This window comes from Talpa occidentalis, unplaced genomic scaffold (assembly GCF_014898055.3).
Source record: "Talpa occidentalis isolate TD23 unplaced genomic scaffold, MPIMG_talOcc4v2.1 talOcc4.6, whole genome shotgun sequence".
NCBI lineage: Eukaryota > Metazoa > Chordata > Mammalia > Eulipotyphla > Talpidae > Talpa > Talpa occidentalis.
Window position 1 is genome coordinate 55,691,455 of NW_023604972.1, and position 24,395 is coordinate 55,715,849.

The 24,395-nt window shown below is 36.2% G+C and overlaps 1 protein-coding gene across 5 annotated transcripts in view; it reads right to left on the bottom strand.

The window, feature by feature from the left end:
- Positions 1-24,395, bottom strand: part of FAM13A (family with sequence similarity 13 member A) — a 269,649-nt gene that overhangs the window by 243,318 nt on the left and 1,936 nt on the right. For 3 of the 5 annotated variants that reach the window (XM_054688131.1, XM_054688134.1, XM_037529823.2), the window contains exon 1: positions 8,554-8,779. The exons of 1 other annotated variant lie outside the window; for it this stretch is intronic. In XM_054688131.1, the coding sequence (XP_054544106.1) occupies positions 8,554-8,580 (27 nt within the window). In that variant the 5' untranslated portion in view covers positions 8,581-8,779. Of the gene's footprint in view, positions 1-8,553; positions 8,780-19,036; positions 19,153-24,395 lie in introns of those variants that run through there. One more of the 5 variants, XM_054688132.1, reaches the window with a different exon arrangement.

Consider the following 24,395-nt stretch of genomic DNA (forward strand, 5'->3'; position numbering starts at 1 on the left):
ATTAATGAACACAAAGAGAAAATTAATCAGAAGGAGAAATCAAATCTTAAACAAGAAAATTACACATCTAGGACATGAAAAACTCAATAAATGAGATCAAGAGATGTGAAGAAGCCTTGAAAGGAAAATAAATCAAATGGAGAAAGAATAAGTGAGCTCAAAGATAATAAATTACAAATGATTTAAGTGGAAGAATAGAGAAATAAGAAAAAAAATGAACACACACTGCCAGAACTATATGAGTCCATTAGAAAAGGTAACAAAAGATAATGGATTGTCCCAGAAAAAGGAGAGAAAGATAGAAAGCTTATACAATGAGGATACTTCCTAGACCTTGAGCAGGAACTGAATTTACAAGTCCAATAAGCTAAGAGGATACCTGTATACGCAAAGGGACCTACACTGAGACATACAGTAGTATAAACATGAAGAGTTCAAGATGTAGAAAGACTATTGAACACAGTCAAGGGGAAAAGCACAAAACCAGTAAAGGTACTCCCAAACCATCCCATCACATCATACTTCTGAACAGAAACTCTACAGTGCAGGATAGAATAGAGTGACATCATCAACATACTCAAAGATCAGATCTACCAATCAAGAATACTATATTCTGCAATGCTCTCTTTCAACATGAGAATACTCTCCCCTCAAACATGAGGGGAAAAGAAAGACCTTCACAGACAAACAAAAGATGGAGTTTGGCAGTAACAGACCTCCACTACAAGAAATGTTGAAAAGAGTTCTATCTACACTTAAAATAAGAAAGTTAATAAAAAATGAAAAGGGCTTGGATTAAAGACAAAATGGCAATAGCAACCCTGACAGACCAATAATCAGCCTTAATGTAAATGGGTTGAACTCACCAATCAAAAGGCACAGAGGGGCTAAATGAATTAAAAAGCAAGCCCAACTATAAGTTGTTTATAGGAGACTCACATAAACTATAAAGATATAGAATTTAAGTGAAGGAATGATAACTAACACTCTAAGTCAGTGGAATAATTTCAAAGGCAAGAACTGTCATATTATATTAGGTAAATTAAGACTTCTAGCCAAAAACAATAGCAAGAGACAAAGATGGATATTATATAATGACAAAAGGATCAATACAACAGGAAGACATAATAATTATCCATATATGCACCAAACAAAGCAGCACCAAAATATACTACAGTAATACAATAGTAGGGGAACCTAGTACCCATTTATAGCAATGGCGAGGTCATCCACACAAAAAATCACCAATAGTCCTAAATAGCAAATTAGATGAAATTAACCTAACAGGTATTTACAGAATATTGACCCAAGAACAACAGAATACACAATCTTTTCAAAGACTCAGGAAAAATTCAAAATGATAGATCATAAGTTAGGACATAAAACAAGTCTCATTAAGTTTATAAAGATTGAAATCCTAAAATTCAACAAAAAAGCAAACAACCCAATTGAAAAATGGGCAGGGGTTTGAATAGACACTTCTCTAAAGAAGATATACTGATTGCCAATAGACACACTAAAAAATATTTATCATTGTTTATTATTAGGGAAATGTACATCAAGACAATAATGAGGCTATCACTTCACCCGTGAGAATGGCTATTAGCCAAAAGACAAGAAACCAGAGTAGGAGAGAAGGGAACCCTTATACATTGTTTAACAGCCCAAATTGGAAGCAACCTAACTTTCTATCAATTAGTGAATTGATAAAAGTGGTACGTCATATAATAGAATTATTTGGCATCTAAAGGAATGAAATGTGGGAGTGTAAACTAGTTCAGCCATTAGAAAAAGCAATATGGAGATTCCTCAAGAAATTAAAAATAGAAATTCCCTATGATCCAGTTATCCCACTTCTAAGTATTCATCAGAAGTCTACAAAATCACTTCAATGAAGTGATAAATGCACCACCATGTTATTTGCAGCACTATTTACAATAGCAAGAACCAGAGAAAACCTCAGTGCCCAGCGAATGATGAATGGATGAAGATTTGCTGTATGTACACAGTGGAATACTATTCAACTTTTTTTAAAAAAAGATGAAATCCTGCATTTAAAACATGGATGGAAGTAGAGGGCATTCCACTTAGAGAAATAAGTCAGTGGAGAAAGAGAAATAGTGTGATCTCACTCATATATAGTATAAATAGAAAAAGAACTGGTGAACTAAATAAAACAAAAATAAATTTTGGATTATAAAACCATCAGTGGTTACCAAAAGGAAAGGGGAAAAGAAGGTGAGTAAATTGATACAAGAGGAAAAATAGTCTGGTGAAGGATAGAATTGACTTTTAGTGGTGAACCTGATGTGTTAAATACACATTGATTTTTCAATATGCACACCTGAAATTTGTATGTTACAATACAATGTTACAACAATAATAACCAAAAAAAATATAAAATAAAATAATTAAGGCAACCAAGATTAAACTGGGATTATACCACAAATTCAGTACATTGTATAATTAAAAACAAAACTGGTTTGACAATTCCATACATATGCTGGTCACACTGCAAGTCTCATACATTGATAATGGGAATGTAAAATAGTGTAATAGATGGAGAACAATTTGGCAATTTCTTAAAACATTGAACATGTATTCATAAATTCTCCAGAACTTCTAATCAAGAGAATAAAAATACATGTCTACACAAAAACTTGCTTAGAAATGTTCATAGCAGGATTATTCATAATACCTCAAGTTGGAAATAACCTAAATGTCTATCAACTAGTGGATGGATAAACAGGTGATACATTGTATAACAGATTATTATTTGGAATTAAAATGAAAACTGATATATGCTACAATATGGATGATAAATCTTCCACTGATTTAACAGTAGATGAGCTACAGTATTAAAACAAAAAACCTGATATATAATACAAACAAGTATGAACTTCAAAAATAGTATGTTAGTAAAGAGACCAGTCACAAGAGGACATGTATTATATGATTTCATGTAATACATGTTCATGAAAGAAATATCCAGAAAAGACAAATGCCAAAAAACATTAGATTTTGTCTAAGGAGTATGTGTGGAAAGGTTTGAGGAGAGGTTGAGCTTGGAAGGGTAACTAACCTGGCACAAGTGATCTTACTGAAGTGATGGAATGTTTTAGAAATAGTTAGCAGTGACTTCACAATTGGTAAATTTACCAAAAAAAAACCCCAATAAATTGTACGCTTGATGAGTATATTTTATGTCCTATAAATTATACCTCAAAAGACCTAAAAAGTATGGGAAAAAAGGTCATCAAGTAGTACTCTGTCAAAATAAAACACTGTAGCATATATCAGTAGAAAGAATATACTGAAATTAATCTGCTTTTAGAAACAATCCTCATTCTTCATTATAAATGCATGAAAGAGGGGAACCTCACTTTTAAGTGTTTACTCTTTAAAAAAGCAAAGAACGGAAACATTCCTGTGATTAGAAACTTTTATTTGGGGAAAAGGGAAACAGTTTTTAATGTTACTTATGTTGAACGTTTCATTCATCATTGATGACTATTTTCATAGAGCTAAGGAGAATTTAAACAGAAGTTACTATGAATCAAATCTGAAAATACTCTTGCCATTGTTTCTCAACAGTTTAACAGAATGTAAATTTAAAATAAGTATGTTTTTGCAATCCCCCCATTGTTTTTGTTGATTTTGATTTTCACTTTCTTATAGTTATTCATTTTCCTGGTCCCTTATTTAAGTTTTCTAGATCCCTGCTATGAGTGAGACCATCCGGTATTTTTCTTTTTCTTTTTGGCTTATTTCACTGAGCATGATCCCTTCCAGCGTCATCCATGTTGCTGCAAATTGCATGTGTTTATCTTTTTTGAATGCTGAGTAATATGTATGGGGAATATAAAAATAAAATTTATTAATTAAAAAAAAAAGTATACATTGAGATCTATAGCATGATATTGATTGTACATACTTAAAAATGTACGTATTTAAATACATGACTATATATATGTGTATATAGAAAAAAAATAAAATAAGTATGTTTTTAAGTGACAAATGTGTATTTAAAGTTAAAGATCAAATACAGAGTTAAACATTTTACCTTGGAAAAATTAACAATCTAAAAGTATAGCTTCAGAAAAATCAAATGTGCTTAAAATTAAAGCTACAAATAAGTAGTTGCAGGCCTACATGATTATTGTACAGTGTAAACCTCGGAAACAAACATTTATTTACATTTAAACTAGCATTGTTTCTTAAACTTTAAAGGAATCTCTGGAAATTAACACCAAAAGTAATCATTATAAGATGTTTACATAAAACTTCTCTGGATAACTGTTTTCCTTCCAGCCTATCTTTTCCATTGCTACTCTTTACATTTTTCCTACAATGAGCCCTTTATTTAAAAAATCTTGGCAGTTAATAGGACTTCATTTATGAAGTAAAATGTTAGCCTCCTAAGGACCTAAGCTTTACTGCTAGGATTATAGAATCCTGCCTTCTTTTTTGGCTAATCATTCATGTAAAGAAAGTACTGCTGAATAAAGCACAAGGTGGGGGAAAGGTATGCATGTGTTGAATTTCCAACAGTCTAACAAATGAAAAAGTATAATTGCAGTTACAAATTCTGGGAATTACACAATGACTCAGTAACCCCAGAAAACTGCAAAAGTATCTTCTATAACTCTGATTCCATGCCAACCCCTGAGCATTCATTCAGCCTTCTCTTTCTTTTGTTGATGGAGCACTGACCAGCTAAGGTAACACAGAATCTTTATACTTATCAAGAGATGAAACTGTCTCATTATGTTTTCTTTGTTCCATTAAGAAAATTCAGTTCAGGGCCTCCCTGGTGGTGCAAGGGGTTAAGCACAGCACTGTGAAGCTTTGTGCAGCCTCTGCAGCATGAGTTTGATCCAGGCTGGCCAGGGAGCTACCCACATGGCACAGCAGACTTCTCCTATCTCGCCCGCTGCTCCCCTCAGCAGTGTATTTCAGTGGATCTGCCTGTTCTGTTCCCCGCTCTGTCTCTGGTGAATCCTCCCACCCCTTGCACCTCTGGCTGTACCCCTGTTCTTATATGCATAAATAAATAATTCAGTTCACTTAAATTGAGGATAAGAGGATAACAAAGAAAATGGAGAATAAATACAACTAAGTATTGATAATATGTAAGGAGGTAGCTTGGTAGACATATTTTACTAGATAATTGAAAAATGGGAGAACTACTAATTCATTTAATTAATTGATATTAGGTACCAATAAAGCAACCAACATTTATGAGACACCAAATAATCAATGTCTTAAAATAGTCACCCATTGATTCGATACTTCCAGGTGTTGTGTGCTCTCTGTCTGAGATATGCAGATAAAGTTCCATTAAGTTTTCAGTAGTGTATTAGCAAGTTACAACTAAATCTCGGCACACTTGTCCTGGATGACAAAGCAACCTGTGTCCGATACATTCCCTTCTGCTCACAGTCAATCCTACTGCTCAAAACACACCATGATCAGGGAAGGCTGATGTACCAGAGAAGACAAGAGATAGGACAGATGAGATGAACACCAGGTATGTTCATATCACAGAGCCACAGATATGGTCCTTCTGTTATAGGACAGGGAAAGGGGCAGCCCAAACCCCGCAAACCTGCCTATCGCCTCCTCCAGGTCTCCTGGCTCTCCTTCCTCAGTCTCTTCTGCAGCTTCTCCTCTTCCTGCTCAGCTCCACCTTTCCTAGGGTGGGGCAGGGAACCTGAAACCTCCCCCTTTCCTGGGGACCACCCTGTTACACTTCTATCCCACTTAAACTCTAAGTCGATAAACTTACCCCATCTTTTCCCCTTTCTTTGTGCTGTGATTTAAGTTGATATCATAATCAACTGTATCTAGATTAGCTTAATTGTGTCTGTAAGTTTTCTATTTTATGACGATGAGCTCCTGTCTACATCCTAGGAAATGTATGAGTCAGTTTTTAGTCCCCAGTGGTAAGAAGGCTATAAGAATGGAGGTGTGTGTCCAAGTTAGGGACAGTGGCTACAAAACTTGGAATACGCTTTGAATAACTGCCAGCACCAGCAAGAGTTGAGGCTAAATCAGGAAGGATAGACAAATAGGCTCTGATGAAACCAAAAGCACTGATACACAAATTCACCAGTCATAGATCTTATGACTGAACTTACCCACATTTCAGAACATCCAGAATACCAGAACACAACATTAATACACACAAGAATTCTAGGTTCTCTCTCTTCTTCCATTGGATTATGCAATCTCCCTCTCAGCCCAAAACACCCCATGCCACCTGGAAAGAACTGCAGGAGGGCAGGGAATCTCAAAGGACCATGACTCATCTGAAAATTTGATTTATCCAAAATAACATTTAAAACTAGCACGTTAAGATGACATTAACGAGTACAGTTTCCAGTTCTGCCTGCTAGTGATTTACTGAGGAAAAGTAGATGTTATGATAAAGAAGCTCTATCTTCTTCACCATACTTACATATGAGTAGCAATGTAAAGACATTTGTGAGTCCACAATTATTTTACTAACAGCACTATCAATAAGGAAAAGAGAAAAGGAATGAGGAAGAGAAAGTTGCTTAGTCAATGAGTGTTGGAACTGGTTATTTTTGAACCAGTCTGTCTCTCTTCAAGAATTCATAAAGACACACAACTGTACAAATATCTCCTGTTCTTATTTTATCTGAAGAATGACTAAATTCAGTAGCAAGATATTGGAGCAGTTGCGGCACATAAGTTATGTCTAAGTAGCAAAGTCCCCACCTGAAAACTGTATCAGGTCATATGCACGTATTACATGTGGCTTAATTCTGACTTTTCTGCTACCACATAGAAATAAAGCTTTGTCTCCAACAGCTATCTTTTTTGCACGAATACATGCTACAATTTCTAAAAGTGAGATATTTTCCTCTTACAGTAAAACTGGGACACGCACAATCAAATACCATCCTGAAGTTGAAGGGCCAGAATAATTGAGAATTAAAACCTACACACAAGAGATTACATACCAGATCAATTACTCATATATCCCAGAATGAATAATCTCTTAAATGGTGTGATTTATATACCAATCTTAAGTGAAATTTTGTACATGCTTTGGATATAAAATTAAGGAAACATACAAAGTTTCATACATGAGTGAGTCTGAGTTACAGTCAAGATAGAGATCACTGTATACATTAAGGACAAGAAATAAGGACCTAATCAGAGAGAACAGTAAATTTCATGACAAATAGGTCTATCCACTGACTCATTCTAAACATTTCCAGTTCCAAAATATTTTTATAAAATTGGAAGACCCATGTCTGTTATAAAATAAAGTTATTTCAGTATTTTACATGAAAAATCAGATTCTGAAGGAAACTTTTTAGAGTGATAAAAAAATAACCAGCTGGATGCTACAAACCTCAGTGCTAAAGGAAAAACCAAAAACAGGCAGACTGGCACACAGGATGCTGAAAAGTTCCAAGCATAGAAATGAGGGAGTCACCCTGCAGTTTTATGAAGAAAATTCAATCTGTGGGGCTGGTACACCATCTGCTGACCATCTGGGTCCTAAGCGTCAAAAATTGCCCAGATATTTCTGGGTACTTTAGGATGCCATCACAACCTACAACAAATTGCAGCTCTTTCTGATGGGGTAGCTGGGGGAAAGGCGTTTAAAATAAACGAAATGTAGTGTGTGGGGGATGAGGTGATGAGACAAAAGTGTGTAGAATATGATGAGACACAAGTGAGCAAATAAAGTGATAATAGAGAATAAGGTATTTCTCATTTAGTACATTTAGGGACAAACTAAATAGCCCCTTAAATAAATGCCAACTTGAAAGACAAATATGTAAAATATATTTATGCATTTTCTATATATTGAAACAAATGTTTAAAATACAGCATTCTGTAAATTATATCATTGACAATGCTTGGTTATTTCAAATAGTTATGTACAGTACCAATAGAATTGCTTTTGAAATTCATGAATTTTGGTCCTCGAAACACATTTCCCCAAGGCTACTATATCAGTGTTATTTATTGATGTTTCCATATTATAACAACCAGAAATGTCTGCAGTTGATTAAAGACTAACAAATACTAATCAACTAAGATTTTAACTACTTTTGGCAGCCAGGCTGAAACAAAGCTCCAGAATTAATAAGTGAAAACAAGAATAAGAAATAGAAAAATGACAGAAATACTCAGAGGTAATAAATTAATGGTTATTTTAATTCTTTCTCAGTGTTAGCCACAGGATTTTTCTAAATAACTATAAGCATTCATATTTAACTCTTTTTGGACAAAAAAGGGAACACACTTGAGAGTGCTTTTCCTTAAACAAATTGCTTAACAATAAACTCAGTGTTGATCTCTCACCTTTTTTGTAAAGAAAGACAGACAAAAATGCTGACTGCCACCCAAATTACTGCCTCATATCCATTTGAATAAATAGGAATTTAAGTCACAAATCTTTCCCCACCTCCCAGGAGGGGAAACAATGTCATACAAAACTCTCATCAAAACTGGGAGGGCAAAGGCCTCTCCCGGGCCCAAGAGGCTCACAGAGCGGCCTGTACTCACACAGATGGCGAGAGCTCCCGCCCCCATTCTCGCAGAAGTGGCTGGCAGATCTGATGAAAACCAGATGAGAACATCAAAATGACAGCAAAACACTACAGTTCCACTCAGTGGATATGCTCTGATTTGAAAAGCAGCTCCCAATCTATAGGCCCTGAAGTGAGCTAAGAGCAACTCCTAACATTTCGGAAGTGCAGCTTTGCTTCTTTTTAGGCTAAACCCACATGGCTGGGAGGACGGCCTGGAGTTGAAATTTGATCCGGAGCGTCTGGTATTGGCAAGTGGGGGGAGTCATGTGACCTGGGACTTAAGTCACTGACATCTTTTCCTTAAACTGACTTGCTAGATGCCACAGATAGATTTCTTCAGCTCCAGAAACTAGGGATCACCTGGTGGGATTCATTAACAGGATCAACGGTGCAGAAAGTGGAATCACAAACTTTCTTTTTGCTACTCATCTTAAAGAAAAATTCACATACTCATCAAAGCTTAAATTTGCAGGCATATTCCCTACTTTTTGGATGCCCATTTTCATTTCTCTTATACCCTCGAAGTCAGTTAAATTGGATCAAAATTTTCTTCCCTTTACCTTTATTCTATCAGAACTGTTCTAAATGAAAATGCTCTGTTTTATGTAGCTGTTAGGGCTTCTAATTGCTTTTGAATTATCTTATTCAAATATCCTAGTGATAAAGATAAAACAACATACCTCTACACATCCTTAATTCTATGTCTATGATTCACAGTTGGGCAAATAAGCCTCAAACTAAACTTCAAATAATTTCCCTACTACATACAGTGTATCATTAGAAAAATCTGACAGGTTTTACCATTTTCAAATATTTGAACTGACACAAAAATATCCATTTCATTTAAGCCAGAAGGAAACTGTCTCATTTTTATTTTTCAATCTTTTTATTTGTCAAATGTTTTTTTTTTTTTAAACAGGGGCACTTAAGACAATCCTGACTATAATTATATATTAAGTTTCACTTGACCCAAATATGAAAGCCTTGAATTACTGTAATAACAAAGATGTGATAAAGTTAGATATTTAAGGGGAGGAGATGGGAAGAGAAGGGAAAACCATCGCGAGCTCCCATTTCAATACCTCTCTAAGTCTGATATTCCTGTGTGAATTCCTGTGTGACTATGCCAATCAACACTACTCACAGCAAAGCCACTACAGCAAATCATGTTATGCAAACCACTGGGCATGACAATGTACATTTTACTTCTATACATACACACAAAACATTGCCAGGATCCTACTTCCACAAAAGAGAAAACATAATCCAAGACCAGATACAGAGAATGGGGGTGAGAGAATGGACATAACTTAGTTCAGTTATTTCCTTCTCATTCTAACTTATCTATGTTTTATCACTTCTGCTTCCTATCCATTTGTTAGAAAACTAGGCCAATTACTAAAAAAAAGCTATCACAAAAAAAAAAATACCTTATTCTGTTACTTTAAAAACTGAGTTTAATTTCTGATTACGTTAGTATTGTCATTCCATGGTTAAAACAGAAGCCTAATGGTGGGTCATCTACAAGGCCACCTAACCTAAGATTACCTAATCATATTTATTACCAGAGACTATGCTACATAGTGTACAGCAATGATAAAAACATGGTACCTTCTCTTTTCAATAATCCAATGAAGAGAGGGAAAAATGAAAGTTTTTTTGATTAATAAATACAGAGGTACTAATATAGAAGCAAAGATGAAGTGAAAGAGAGTGAGAGAGGACACCCAGAAACATTTAAATATCGACTTCCAATCCTGAGTCTATGTTTTTTAAAAGACAATTTAAAACTTATTTTTAATAATTTTATGTCCCATTTTTTACAGATTTATTTATTTATGCATACAAGAACTGGGGTACAGGTGAGAGGTACGGGGTGGGGGGGGTGTGAAAGGACCCTCCGGAGACAGAGTGGGGAGCAGAACAGGCACACTAGCTGAAAGACGCTGCTGAGGGGAGCAGCAGGCAAGGCAGGAGAGGTCTGCTGTACCATGTGGGTACTCCCTGGCAGGCCAGATTGAACTCATGCTGCAGAGGCCGCAGACAGCTTCACAACGCTGTGTGCTTAACCCCTTTTGCCACCAGGGAGGCCCTATGTCCCATTTTTTTTTTTTACTTAAATTATAATCACTGCAATCCTCCTATGCTCTTAATACCACTATAACCCACTTTAACTTGTTTTAAGTATGTAATATTACATTTTGCATATATAACATTTTCCTTAGTCATTCTTTCACTTTCAGAAATTGACAAGGTTTCTGATGTGTGTGAGTGTATGTGTGTGTAAATTGTAAGTAATGCTTTGTCCTCACCCTATTTACTCTCTGGTAAAAATTACTAAAACTGAAATTTCTGGATCACTGAGAATATGAACACGTTCTAAGGATCTTGACACATGGGCTCTGGCAGTTTATATTCTATAATTCATCCTATCCAAATTTGAATATTTTGTAAAATATGTCTTCATAAGTAAAAATTGTTTTTCATTTAAAACCTTATGTTTCTCTTAATCAGAAAAATTACTGAAGATATGAAAAATCCTCATTAGTCACCTGTATTTTCTATTCCGTGAAGTCTTTGATATATTTTCTTTGTCCATTTATCAACTAGAGTCTTGCCAACTAAAATTTCTTTGATTAAGGTCATTGTAAAGATTGAATGATACAATCCATAAAAAGCACTCCTAGCAAATCATAATAAAAATAGCCATAATATTTTCTGGATGCTTGCCATGTTTTTATTATATATCTACTCAGGATTTATTTTGAAATATAGATGAGGATCTAAACTGATCTGATTTTATTCCTATAAAACTACTATGGCTCAGGCTACTAACTCTCCCAAGCATGCAATCTTTTTTCTGATAACATTACAGCTTTTTCCCCTCAGTGTGGCTTAAGCACATGGATTTTCAGCCAGAGACTACACTTCTCTACTGTTTATACCAGTAAATATGGCCATGACCCAGTTTTTTCCCCTAGTTTTATACAATTTCCATAATATCTGAATACTATATCTTATAATTCATTTAAATATCTGATAAAGATAGTCCCCTCTCATTATCCAACTTTTTCAAAATTTTATTGCTCTGCTTTCCAAACAAATCTTCATGATGAATCCCAAAACATCTAGCAATGTTAGAACAAATTAGAATACCACAAAACCTCACCTCTTGCTACTACTTCTAATAAATATATGTATATCTTTATCTAATATATTTATATATAGATATTCAATTTTGTATGTCATTATATAAAGGGGGAAATTTTAACCTTAATTTTCATAACTTCTTATATACCATTATAAATTAAATTAGTACTGTGCCTAACAAATTATCCTTAGGTACTCTCTGATGACTAGGTTTTTATTTTTTAATTTTTTTACATCATTGTTCATCTTTATACAATATTTGATTTCTTCCCTCATGTGTTATACCCATAATTCTCTCATCACTGAGGCACCCCTGACCATCATGATAGTCTCTTGTGCTCCTCCAGCTTCTGTTTTGACTACTCCTTCCTTGCTATATGCCTCAGACATTTGGTTTACCTGCAAGCTTTGTCTTTTTCCTGATTCTTTGTTCAGTTTCCCTATATTCTCCCTATAAGTGAACCATTCAATATTTTTCTTTTTCCTTCTGATTAATTTCACTTAGCATAATCCCTTCCAATTTCATCCATGTTGATGACTAGATTTTACTTGCAAAAAGAAACCAAACTCGTCCATTAACAAAACACGTTTCTCCTTTATTTTAAATATGTGTTTTCCATGGAATGAATATATATATGCACAAATATATACACATATATATTTCATATATATATGAAATTATAATCCATAAATCTGTAATAGTATTTTTTCTGACCCTAAAGTGCATGCAGTTGATATTGATATTAGAGTCCAATTAATTTCAGAAAGTTCTCAGTTGCCATGCATATATTCCTGAGTCTGATTTACAAAGAATATTAAGATATACAAGCCATTGTCAAAAAATTTGTTCATATAAATTTGTTGTTTTTCCCCAAAGAAGAATAAAGGAATTTTTAAAAGTGCTTCTCTGAATAGCCCACTATGGTATACTAATACCATGACTACTCCCAGAAATGCTGATACTGCTGAAAAGGCAGGTCAAGGGATGTCCTATTTTCAGCAAGACCCTGGGCACCCAATGGTCAGACCCTTCTGATGCTATAATTTAATTACTCTCACCTAGGGACACTTGAAGAAGAAAGCTAAAAGGCCTCCAAAAAAAGCTAAAAATTGCTCCAAAGTCTTCTAATGTTAGTTAGCAGAGTTACCAATTTTCAAAGGACACACTCTCTTCAGCTGGAGTATTAAGAGCAGTTGTCAGAACCCATTAGCCTGCAAATACATTACTGCTGGTCATGCAGCAGGGAGTAGTCGGTATCATGGGAATAAAGGCAGTGGAAACAATACATGAGGCACCTGAGGCCCACTGGAAACGGGACACTGGAGACTCTTTCCTCCAAACTCAGTCAACCTTTACCCTAGCTCTAGCCCCATCTCAGTTGTTACATGAGTATCCCAACCTGGACCAGAACCAATGATGTCCAACTAGACAGGATACATTAGAAATCAGTAATTAATTATATATGTACCTTCTCTTGACTAGTCAGAGGGGTTCAGATATTTTAGTTTTAGAATAACTGACAGTAGATACAACTGAAATTATTTGTTGTTGGCTTACAATCACAAAGCTATATAGTCTGTGTCAAATTTGGCCACCATAGACCAAAAGAGCAATCTTAGGCCAAATCTGGTCACATCCATCTGTTCACATAATGTGTTTGGCCACAACAGTGGTAGAATAGCTTGAGAGGGACCAAACCTATTGTCTCAGAGCCCAAAATGTTAATATGTATTAATATGTACCATCTAATCATTTACAAAAAAGTTTTGTGACTACTGCTCTCAGTTATGCATTATTATAGGGCATGAGAGTCCTCTTATGCCCATTGAAATACTAGTGTGTGTGTTTTGGTTCCTTGGAAAATAGTAGGGAATAGGTTGTTGTTGGGCTTATTAATCTTCTTTGTTTCAACTGCCCCTTACTTGGGGTTATGCTTATTCTTAGTAACATCTCCTATTTTCTGAAGAATTTCCCTGAAAAAGCTCCAGTTGATAATTTGATGACCCCTATCTCACTTCTGAATTCTAGACTCATTCTCATCTTGAAGAAACAAAAAATTGCCACAGTCCTAGGAAAAGATGGATTGTCCATGTAGAAATGGAAAAAATAGTCACCATAACTAATTTCAGCATCTTGCTTGAGCAAGCCAACTGCGAGCCAACCTATCAGTGAAAACCCATAACTCTGGAAAATCAAGATCGAACTCATTCCAATACACATGTCTCTGAATGCCAAGTAGTCAATAACAATCTCAGTTGAGTAACCTCCTTAAAGTGATGCCAACTCTTCTGAAAACCCATCAATCCTCATTCAACACTTCCCAAAAACCTTCCTTTTTTTTTTTTTTTTTTTTGGCAAGTAAGACATTTTATTTCATTGAAATTCTGAACCTCAGCTGCTACAAAGTAGGTACTATTTTAATAGCACTATTTTTTTAAATTTTATTTTTATATTCCCCATATAATTGCAACCCCCTTATTTTAACCCCAATCTCTTCTTTCCCCGCCCCTCCCCCACAGTATGTCTCTGGTTCATAGTTGTTTGCTGATTTTGATTTTTTTCTTTCTTATAGTTATTCTTTTTCCTGGTCCCTTATTTAGGTTTTCTAGATTCCTGCTATGAGTGAGACCATCCAGTATTTTTCTTTTTCTTTCTGGCTTATTTCACTGAGCATGATCCCTTCCAGCTCCATCCATGTTGCTGCAAATTGCATGTGTTTATCTTTTTTGAAGGCTGAGTAATATTCCATTGTGTATATGAATCACATCTTCTTGATCCAGTCATCTATTTTTGGGCATTTGTGTTGTTTCCAAAGCTTAGCTATTGTAAATAGTGTTGCTATAAACATAGGGGTGCAGGTGCCCTTTGGAATTAATGTTTCTGTGTCCTTTGGGTAAATACCTAGGAGTGGAATTGCTGGATCATATGGAGGCTCTATCTTTAGTAGGTTGAGGAATCTCCACACAGCTTTCTATAGTGGTTGGACCAGTTTGCACTCCCACCAGCAGTGCAGGAGAGTTCCTTTTTCTCCACATCCTCACCAACATTTATTGTTGCTAGTTTTTTTAATATGTGCCATTCTCACTGGTGTGAGATGGTATCTCATTGTAGTTTTGATTTGCATTTCCCTGATTGCAAGTGATGTTGAACATTTTTTTCATATGCCTGTTGGCCATTTGTATTTCCTCTTTGGAGAAGTTTCTTTTTAGCTCTTCTGCCCATTTTTTGACTGGATTATTTTCTTCGTTCCAAAAACCTTCCTTGACAGCAGTCTTCTTCTTTGTTTAGAAAGACTGTGCCTGGCCAGCATGGTTTTCTCTCACTGTAATAGTCAATTTATTTCTCTCCATCTTTTTGTTTCAGGTGCTAAGTACTGAACTCATCATTCTTTGACATAAGCCATAGTTTCAACACTCCAATTCCATGGGTCATTATTTAAGCCTCATTGTTTCATTTTTTCATCTATTACTTCCTTACCACCTTGCCTAGCACATTTTCTTCCAGTTCTATTTATGGCCCTGTCTTAACTCTTAGCATGTCCCTTAGCTAGTGCTGCACTGTCCATACCATTCCTTATACTGCCCTGGAAACCAAAGCATATTTCCATACAAGAAGGGAATTAGAATCCAGCCCCTTAAGAATGGGATAAGAGAACTGACTTGGGAATAGGAAGCCCTACATGTTGATTAACCAAAGCTCAGGCCTGGGAAACAAGAGAATAAGTGTATTTTCTTTAGCACTTTTAGCTATTTTCCTAGTAATTTCAAAAGTCATAGTTTAACTTTTAAATTTCACAAGCACTTATGCAATACACAATGTGTACCTATTATTATTCTAGGAATTATGGCAATGGGGAAGTACAGGAAATAGTGTATTTAAATAAGTTATTGAATATAGTCTTAAAAATTTAGGACACAATTTGAAAATCTTCTCTGTTTGACTATTTTGTCTTGCTTGCATAGTGATTTAAAAGGCTAGGTTCCTTGGTGGGAATCACTATTTTTAGCAGTCAAAACAAGAACTTTAATACTTATTTTTTCACTATGCCACCTTCACAGTTTATGACTACCGTACAGTCCCTGAGGCACTTGAGTTTTCATTTTTCAATTAGCAAATACAATATACTACATCGTATAATCTAATTTGAAATACATGCCCTTAGTACTTGAAAATTAGAAGACGGAAAAATCTGATGGAGGGAATGATGAGCATGAGCTGCGATAGGCAGATGCTGAGCTTACTTGTACAGAAGTCACTGATTAGGATGGCAAAGGCAGAAAATGACATTCTTACATGAATTTGTGTGCTGAACATAGGCACAAACATCCATTAAGGGGCTTTAAACAACAGAACAAGAAATCTAATCAGAACCTCATAAAAAATCAGCAACCACTGTAGGTACTTGAATAAAATACACAGCTGGATATTAGTAGTGTCAGATTAAGTTGAAAATGTTTTTGAGTAGGAAGGAGACATTACAGATGAACAGACTGTTAACAATAGTTTAGGTGAAATTACAATGCCTAAAATTTAGATAGTAAAAGATGAATCACAAATATTATGTAAAAAGAACTCATAAGACTGATAACTCACTTTATTTAAGAAATAAAAGCAGTGCCATGCTAGTCAAGATAGAGAAGCATGAAAGACGATCCTAAGTTTATGTTTTTAATACACAGGATTAGTGCCTAGTAACTAGGACATCTTAAACTCCAGTCTGTCTGGGAAAGTTTCAACTTATATTTATTGTAATTATTAAGAATCATGTTTCATTTAAAAAATGTTCTGGGAATGCTGAAGTTATGAGAGGTAGCAGCAAAGGCCCTTTCCAGAGTATGAGAAGGGATGATCTTTGATAGAAGGAATACTTCTTTCACTGCATTAGTGTGAACCATTTGGAACTGGCAATGTTTGTAAATAGTGAATTATTGATATATTAGCAGAATTATTCTTACTATTGTGATTACAGAAGTGCAGGTTTTCCTTTGAATTAGGGAATTCTGTCTTTTGGGTAGATATGTAGGAGTGGGATTGCTGAGTCACCTAATAGATCCATTTCTAATCTGTTAAGGAATGCCCATGCTGTTTTCCATAAAGCTAAAACAGTCTACATTTCTACCGCAGTATACAAGGTTCTTTTTCTCCATATCCTCACCAGGATTTGTTGTTCTCATCTATTTGATATGGGTCATTCTCACAGGTATGAGGTAATATCTGATAGTGGTTTTAGCTTGCATTTCTCTGATAAGTGCTGAGGAACATTTTTTCGTATACCTGATGGTCATTGGTATGTCTCCTTTGCAAAAGTGCCTTTTTAGGTCTTCTGCCCATCTTTTGATTAGGATATTTGTTTTCTATTTTTTTAAATTGTGTGAGCTCTATATAGATCTTTAAAAGCAGTCCCTTGTCAGATGTATGATATGTAATATTTTCTCCTACTCTGTAGGGTATCTCTTCACTTTGGTTATGGTTTCTTTCACTGTGTAGAAGCTTTTTAATTTGCTTTAACCCCACCTGAATTATATTTTGTTTTATACTATCTTTCGTTTTCCTTTCTGCTAGAGATGACTCTACAAAGACACAGAAGGTCTGTTCTTCCTCTCAGATACAAAGTTCAAAATTTCAATGATAAAGAAATAAAAGATAACACGGAAAATATGATCAAGTATATACAAGAAAACTGATAAAAAATAAATGAATATCTGAGAAATGAAATAAAAATTGAAGCTTTAAATAAGAAAATAACACAGGTGAAAGATGTAAAAAGAGCAATAAAGGACATAAAATATTCTGGGAGAGCTATGGAAGAAAAATAGGCCAAATGGAAGATCAAATTAGTGACCCTAAAGATGAAAATGCACAAAGAATCCAAGTGCAAGATGAGAGATACAAGAAAAATAGAAGAAACCCTTTGGGGACATACGATTTCATGAGAAGGCAATACAAGAATAATGGGTATCCCAGAAGTGGAAAAGAACGAAAACTTATATAAACAAATGATAGAGGGAAACTTTCCAAACTTGGAGAAAGAATATACAAGTCCATGAAGTTTAAAGAACACCAGATTACATAAACGGAATAAGACCTATGCCAAGACATATAGCAGTAAAACTTCTAAGACTTCAAGACAAGAATATTAAAGTTGGAGCAGGAAGTAGGAGATAACCTATAAAAACTTCCCAATATGCCAACATTAGATTTCTCTGAAGAAACACCACAGGTAAGGAAAGAATGGAATGATGTGATCAAAATACTTAAAGATAAAGCCTGCCAGCAAATACTGTCCTGTAAGATGCTCCTTCAGATATGAGGGAGGATTAAAGGCCCTCTCAGACAAGCAGAAACTGAAGGAGTTTATAAATACTAGAATACTAGATACCCCCTTCAAGAAATGCTGAATGTAGCTCTCATAGCTGAACTGAAGAAAACATACAAAAGGTACTGAGCGAGGAAAAAGAACCACAAAATTAAAGGTCCAAAGGGCAACTGACTTTCATATATCAATAATTACTATAAATATAAACAGAATGTACTCATCAATTAAAAGGTACAAAGTGTCTGGTTAAATTAAAAAACAGAATCCAACTTTCTGCTGTCCCCAGGAAACACATTTGAGTGACAAATTACACTTGAGTTCAAAGGGCTGGAAAACAATGGTACAAGTGAATGGGACCCAAAGGAAGCAAGGAAAACCATACAAATATCACACAAAATAGACTTCTAACTTAAAAAGATAACAAAAGATGGGTGGACATTACATAATGATTAAGGGAAAACTACATCAGGAAGATAAAGCACTCATCAATGTATACTCACCAAGTGAAGGGGCATCAAAATAGTAAGTCAGTTACTATCATATTGTAACAGGGTGGTCCCCAGGAAAGGGGGAGATTCCCTGCCCCACCCAAGGGAGGGTGGAGCTGAGCAGGGAGAGGAGAAGCTGCAGAGGAGACTGAGGAAGGAAGCAGGATGGAGCCAGGAGACATAGAGGAGGCGCATGGAGCCTAGAGACATGTGAAGAAACTGCAATTGTCTTTTGGTCGTGGACTGGGTGACACAGATGTGGGTGAGACCCGTGGGGAGGTGACAATGGCTGCTTTTATCTTGATGTTGATTTTGCTCTTTTCCTTCTGGGCCTGTCTGGTTGTTTCTGACCCTTTTCTGTGGGTCCCCACTGGAAGATGCTTTAGACTTGTGGCAGGCTTTGGGGCCTTGTTCTGCGTCATTCCCCTATGGATGGACTTTTACCCACGAGGGGGTGGGTAACTTTGGGTGCTTCATTTAGAAACTAGACTCTTTGCCTTACCTGTATTGTTTCCTAGTTGTATTAAAGTTCCTTCCCATTAAAGTCTCATATGTTTTGTGTTGATGCGGCGGATGGCAGAACCCATTTAGAATAGGCAGGTTTGCGGGGCTTGGGCTGCCCCTCTCCCTGTCCTATAACAATATCAGAAAACAGAAATTGGGAAAAACACATTAATTGTGGGGTACTTTAACACCCAGCTATCATTACTTGACAGGTCAACAAGACAGAAAATAGAGACGGACATGACAGCCTTAAACAAATAATTGGAGTTTGTAGGCTTAATAGACATATACCGGGCAATACATCTCTCAAAAAATTGAACTCACATTATGCACAAGTGAGATATTCTCCAGGAATGATTACATATTGGGTCACAAGAGAAGTATCAATAAATTCACAAAGACTGAAATCATCATCTCTAACTATAAATGTACAAAACTAAAAATCATCTATCAAAAAAAAGCATGAAAAATCTCTAATATGCGGAGACTGAAAAACACACTACTAAATGAGTTTTGGGTTAATAAGGAAATCAAAGAAGAAATCAAAAAATACCTTGAGACAAAATGACAATGAGGGCACAACATTCTAGAAGATATGGGATACAGCAAAAGCCAAGTTATGAGGGAAATATTTAGCAATATAGGCTCAGATCAAGAAATAAGAGAGGGCCTCCCCGGTGGCGCAGCGGTTGAGCGCTGGGTTGTGAAGCTGCCCGCGGCCTCGGAGGCGCCGGTTCGATCCCCAGCTGCTCCCCGGCCACCGGAGGAGGGTCCCACATGGCGCGCAGACCTCTCCTGCCGCCCGCTGCTCCCCTCAGCAGTGTACTTCGGTCCTTCTGCCTGCTCTGCTCCCCGCTCTGGCTCTGGTGAATTCTCTCACCCTCCAGCACTTCTGACTGTACCCAGTGCATGTATAAACAAAAACAAACAAACAAATAAATAAATAAATAAAAAACATGCCTCTATAAAAAAAAAAAAAAAAAAAAAAAAAGAAATAAGAGAGGGCCTCCCTATTGGTGCAAGGGGTTGGATCTCAGCACTGTGAGGCTGTCTGCAGCCACTATAGCACAAGTTCAATCCCCAGCCAGGCAGCTGGCCCACATGGTACAGCAGACCTCTCCTGTCTACCTGCTGCTCCCCTTGGCAGTGTATTTCAGTCAATCCACCTGTTCTGTTCCCCACCTGGCTCTGGAGAATCTCGCCCCTCTCGCCTCTGGCCTATACCCTAGTTCTTGTATACTTAAATAAAGAAATCTTTTTTAAAAAAGAAACAAGGAAGAGCACAAATAAAGAACCTTATCTCTTACTCAAGGAAGAAAAACAAAAACAAACAATACCAAAGCCAGTGAATGAAAGGAAATAATAAAAATTAGAGCAGAAATAAATGGAATAGAAATTTTAAAAAGTCCAAAAGCTTAATGAAACCGAAGTTGGTTTTTTGAAAATAATAAACTAGAGAAACCTCTAGCTAGTCTCACAAAGTAAAGGGGGCAAAATCTCAAATAGGATCAGAAATGAAAGAGGAGAGGTTACAACAGGCACCACAGAAATTTAGAGGTTAATAAGAGATTACTATCAACATTTACATGCTACTAAATTCAATAACCTATAAGTGTTGGAAAGATTATTGTAGTTATATAATTATCTGAGACTGAATAAGGAATAGAAAACCTGAATGGACAAATCACAAGCAAGAAAATTGAAAGAGCAATCAAAAATCTACCAAAAAACCAAAGCCCAGGACCAGATGGCTTCAAATTTGTGTTCTACCAAACCTTTAAGAGGAACTAATACTTACTCTCCTCAAACTCTTCCAAAAAATTAAGATGGAATATTTGAGAAACAGGGAATACTTCCAAATACATTTTATGAGACTAACATTACTCTAATACCAAAACCAAGCAAAGACCACACACACACACACACACTGAGAGAGAGAGAGAGAGAATTAAGAACAATTTCCCTAATGAATAAAGGCAGAAAAATCCTCAACAAAATCTTGGCTAACCTATTCCAACAGAGCATTAAAAGGTTTATATACCATGACCAAGTGGGATTTATATCAGGAACAAAGGGTAATTCTGAAAAGTCAATGTAATATTTCACAACAATAAAAGGAAAGATAAAACCATATGATCATATCAATAGACATTGAAAAATCATTTGATAAGATTCAACATCCATTTGTGATAGAAATCCTAGAAAAACTGGGGCTAAGTGGAACATACCTCAACACAATAAATGTCATATATGACAAACTCCCCAGCTAACATCATTCTCAATGATGAAAAACTGAAAACATTTCCATTAAGATTTGGTACAAGTCAACCACCATTAAAAAGAGTTGGAAGTCCTAGCTAGAACAATCAGACGAGAGAAAGCAGTAAAAGGAATCCAAATTGGGAAAGAAGTAAAGCTATTATTATTTGCAGATAATACACATAGAGAACCCCAAAGACTCCATAGAAAAACAAACTGAAACAATAAATCATTTCAGCAAAGTGGCAGGTTAAAAAAAATACACAAAAAACAGTTGCCTTCCTATATGGAAACAATTGAGCTTGAAGAAGAAGAAATTAAGAAAACAATCACACAATTACAACAAACCAACAAACCAAGCAATGAACTTAACAAAGGAGGTAAAAGAACTTCACAAAGAAGGCTTTAAGATATTTTTAAAATAAGCAGAAGGTGACACAAAGAAATGGAATGTGTAAAGTGATACTTTATTGCTGTTTTGATATGAATTTCTCTAACAACAATCGATGAGGAACATCTCTTCACGTTGCTGTTAACCAGCTGCAATTCTTCTTTGGACAAATGTCTATTCAGATCCTCTGCTAATGTTGTAATTGTTCCTTTTGTGTGATTTTTATTTTTGAGTTTTAATCCCCCCCAAATTCATATGCTGACATTCTATTGCCCAGTATGATGGGCACAACAGGTGGGATTTTGGGGAGCTGCTTAGATCATGAGGTTGAGTCCTAACTGACAGAATCAGTTTTCTTCTAAAGATACCCAGAGATCCCTTGTCCTGTCCATCGTGTGCGGACACAGCAAGAAAGCAACATTTATTAACCAGAAAGTGGGTTCTCACCAGTCAACACACCAAATTTACCGGAGTCATGATCTTGGAGTCCCAATGAGTCCAAAACACATTAATTTGTTTTATGTTACCTAGTCTGTGACATTTTGTTTATAGAAATAGAGCAAAGAACAAGTCCTCATACACTGTTGGTAAAACTGTAAACTGCTTCAGGAGTCAGCTCTTCAGAAAGTTCAAACACATAATTACTATATGACCCAGCGATTCCAAGCTCAGTTTTGTACCTAAGAGAAATGAAAACACTTGTCTACACAAAAACTAGTACATGGGTGTTCATAGGAATATTATTTATAACAGCCACACAGTGGAAACAAACTAAATATAAATCCACTGTGATTCAATAAATAAAATGTGGTATATCCACATAATGCAATATTGTTCAGAAACAAAAGGAAATAATGTTTTTACACGTGCTGCAACATTGCATATTATGTTAAGTGAAAGTAGTTATAAAGGACACATATGGTCTAGAGGAGGCAATCCATAGAGACACAAAGTGTATTAATGGTTCCCAAAATTTGGGAACTGTGAGGTGGAGGGTTGGGGGATAGGGAGTGACTCCTAATGGAAAGGGTTTTCTTTTTATGTGAAGAAATGTTCTAAAATTGATGAATGCTAGTTTGAGAAACATTATCACGAGGCATTTTGCTCTAGAAACATTGACCAAGTGTTAATACCTATCTTCTTCACACATCTCTCTAAGGTAGAATTTCAACATCATATCTACCCAGATGAATTAGGGATGCTTCAAAGTTGAATAAGCTAATCTATCAGTGATTGCTAATTAAGATTTTTGGAATGTGGATTCTTTGAGAACATGTTGAAAACTCAACAAGGTAGGCATACTGTTAACTGAGGAATCTAAATAATTTTGTAGAGTATCAACATCAAAGGAAGACCTCCATGAATACAGCACAAAGAAAACCAGGATCATTTCTTAATCCTGCTGAACAGAAATTTAACAAGGTGGGGGAGGGGATGCTGTGTAACAACAAAAATGACCAGACAGCCCCCTCTCAGGCTAACAGGAATGACTGTTCAATCCTTCAGTGATTCCTTTAGCTTCAGTTCCTTTAGCTTCCTAGTAAAAATTATTAAGATGCCAGATTGCCCTCTCTTTCAGACAACACCCAATCTGGAACAGACTGGCAACTTTCTTGAAACTCCACTAAAATCACATTACTCAAATCCTCTAAGCAGCTCCACCTGACTCCCTCTTAATACAAGGTTCTATGGTTTCCCAAAGTATGGATCTTCCTTGCAACAGTAAGCCCACTTTTGGTTACAGGTGTGTTCCTGGTGGTTTTTGGTTGATAAGAATACACACATGCTAGAATCACTTGGGATGTTTAATTAAAGACTCCTGGGCTTTATCCCTGTAGTGAGTCACAAGATCTAAAAATTGAACCTTCTATGCTTCTGATTCATAAAGTCTAAGGAGAAACCTTGAGAAATGCAGCTTTTATTGACAAACTAGAACTTGAAAAGATGTATAAATTAACAAAGGAGAAGGACTTTCCAGTCTAAAGGAAAAGTATGAAAAGCCTAAAGCATGAAGTTGCAGGTGCTGGGGACAGGGAGAGAATGGGGTCTGATGCATCGTGGGGTCTCAGGAAATCTAAGGCAACCAGATGGAACCAAGAACCCCTTTAGAGAGCAGCTGGACTGAACAGGTTTGGAAAGGTAAGGTATGCATGTAAATTCCACTCATTTCTTACCCACATTTCTGAGATTAACCAGCAATTCACTGGTTTCTTCCATTTATAGTCACTCATTTTTCAGGAAGAAAGTCTTTTTCTTAAACAATTTCATTTTTGTGACTAATAACTAATCTACCCTCCAGGGAACTCATTCTCTTACCTATTTGTCTGTGTTGCCAGTCTGTTGCTGAAAACTCACCACCAGGTGTAGGGAAAGTAAAGTAGCAGGATTTTCTGCCTCCCACCACTGGGATTGATTATGGATCCTGCAGTCCTGAATGCATGCCTGATGGCAGGCACCTGGAATAGGGTGTGGGCATATGTAGGTGGGTACACCTGGGCTGAGACTGGGCTTTTAAGGGCGGTGTCATGGGAACCACCAGAGGAGAACAAGCGGAAGCAGAACCAGAGAGAAGCAGAAGAGAGAAGCGGAGGCCATGAGAGAATGCCAGAGAGCCCAGAGAGAGTGAAGACTTGCTGGGGGCTAGGAGGCCTGCCAGCCTCCCCCCCCACACACACACACCCCTGCCTACTGTGTACCTGGTAAACTC